Source organism: Brassica napus, unplaced genomic scaffold (genome assembly GCF_020379485.1).
Source record: "Brassica napus cultivar Da-Ae unplaced genomic scaffold, Da-Ae ScsIHWf_2378;HRSCAF=3074, whole genome shotgun sequence".
Taxonomy (NCBI): Eukaryota; Viridiplantae; Streptophyta; class Magnoliopsida; order Brassicales; family Brassicaceae; genus Brassica; species Brassica napus.
In genome coordinates this window covers 2,351-4,354 of record NW_026015730.1, presented here as the reverse complement: position 1 = coordinate 4,354, position 2,004 = coordinate 2,351, and the positions used below count along the sequence as shown (strand labels likewise).

The 2,004-nt window shown below is 40.9% G+C and overlaps 1 protein-coding gene across 1 annotated transcript; it reads left to right on the top strand.

Moving 5' to 3' along the window:
* The first annotated feature begins 462 nt into the window (after nt 1-462).
* LOC125600727 lies at nt 463-1,397 on the top strand. The gene is made up of 2 exons (XM_048773320.1): nt 463-594; nt 645-1,397. The coding sequence occupies exons 1-2, from the start codon at nt 463-465 to the stop codon at nt 1,395-1,397; spliced, it is 885 nt and encodes a 294-aa protein (XP_048629277.1).
* The last annotated feature ends 607 nt before the right edge of the window (nt 1,398-2,004 follow it).

The following is a 2,004-nucleotide window of genomic DNA, read 5'->3' as shown; positions in this document are numbered from 1 at the left end:
GGAAAAGTAAAAGTAGGTATATGAATTTTAGGGTCTCTTGTTTGGACCGTTGATTTTTTTGGCGAAACAAGATCTAATGGCTCAGAAGAGGCGTATAGTTTTGGCTCTAATAAATGTTGTTCTTTAACGTATAGTTTTTGTTTGTGAGAGTAGTGTGATGTCATGTGAACCACACGGCTGTAACCCTTACACTGATAGATTTTTCTTTTGGTTTCTAAACAAAAATTTATCTGAACAAAATCTAATTGTTTAATACGAAAATAAATACAAATTAGGGGTTAACACATAGATTTTAAAGAATAAGCTAGTTCAGGTGGAAAACATTACTTGTGCACCCATAATAATCTGGGTTCAAACCCTTTTGATTTGTTTTTTATGTTGGTTAGGTCTTCTTGAAACGTTGCGTTTTGACTAGGCGATTTTGAGGGGATTTTGAAGGCGACGGAGATCTGGTTTTTCATGATGGATACGGCCAATCTGTCGGGGATTCTAAACCCTCTCGAGGATAGATCGGTAATCAAGGGGGAAGATAAGAAGGAATCAACCGTGGAGAAACAAGAGAGGAGCTCGATTTTGACGGAAGAGAAGAGCTGGGTTTCGGCGGCTCATGATAAGAAAAGTTTGAGGTAGAGATATCAACACAGGATGGGAAGAACAAGGTGGTGATACCAGATGAGGTCCTTGCGGATTCAACGCCGCTGTGGGATGATTTTATCGTCGGGAAGTTTATGGATCTCGCTCCTCACATGGCGAAGGTTCATATGGTGGTGAACAAGATATGGAAGTATGGAGAGTTAGAATCGAAGGTGGATGTTTATGATGTAAATGCGACAATGATGAGATTTAGGATCTCAAATCCTAAAGCTCGCGAAAAGATCCTAAAAAGGGGTATGTGGAACATTGCTGGAGTTCCCATGGTGGTGACAAAGTGGACTCCAAAGACGGAGGAAGAGAAGCAGGAGGAGACTGCGATTCCTATGTGGATTCTTTTGAGGAAGGTGCCATTGCACATGTATTCTTGGCAAGGTCTTAGTTTCATGACTAGCACCGTGGGGTTTCCTGATCGACTGCATCCTGAGACGATTGCGTATACTAATCTTGAGGAAGCAAAAGTTTTTGTGAATGTTGATTTATCTAAGCCTTTGCCCAAAGAAATCGACTTCACTAAAGAGGGGAAGGAGTTCACAGTGGAATTTCACTACCCTTGGTTCCCATCAAAATGCAATCTATGCAGCAAGTGGGGTCATACTGAGAAGGTATGCATTATGAATGGAAAAGAGAAGAGAAGAAAGGAAGCTCCACAAGGGCTAAGGGATGCTAGTGGGGCAAAAACTGTCGCGCAACACTCTCCTGTTGAGGAAGGTAAACAGGAAGAGTCCCCAGATAGTGGAAAATGATAAATTGGAGGAAGACGCAGTAAGTGTTCAGAAGGAAAGCAGAGTATCAGACTGGTCATTGGTCTCTCCAACGAAAGCATGTCGTGCTTCTTCTGGAATGTGAGAGGCTTTAACAAACCTTTAAAACATTCTGTAGTCAAAGAGTGGATTCGAAACAAAGATATGAATTTTGGTTGTCTGTTGGAAACAAAGATTAAAGAAAGGAAGGCAGAGAGAATTATGAAGGAGGTATTTCAAGAGTGGCCTCTTATGACAAACTATGATTGTAGTCAAGGAGGTAGAATCTGGGTTTTATGGAGGGAATATGTTCGTATGACACCGGTGTACAAATCAGATCAGCTAATTACTTGTTCAGTGGGGTTGGAAGATAATGAGGAGTTTATGTGTACTTTTGTCTATGCGAGAAATCAGGTAGAAAAAAGAAAAGAGCTGTGGGAGGATCTTTGCAATCACCATAACTCTGCTATGTTCAAAAATAAGGAGTGGGTGATAATGGGAGATTTCAATGAGATTTTGGATGGTGAAGAGAATTCAAGGTTTGAAAGGTTGGGAACACTGCCTAGAGGTATTAGAGATTTTCAGAGAACGATGTTGCATTGTCATCTTT

Bases quoted from the DNA above. Each gene is read 5' to 3' on its own strand.
- LOC125600727 (XM_048773320.1), top strand. From the start codon at position 463: ATGGATACGGCCAATCTGTCGGGGATTCTAAACCCTCTCGAGGATAGA. The intron at 595-644 runs GTTTCGGCGGCT...ATATCAACACAG, and splicing joins TGACGGAAGAGAAGAGCTGG to GATGGGAAGAACAAGGTGGT.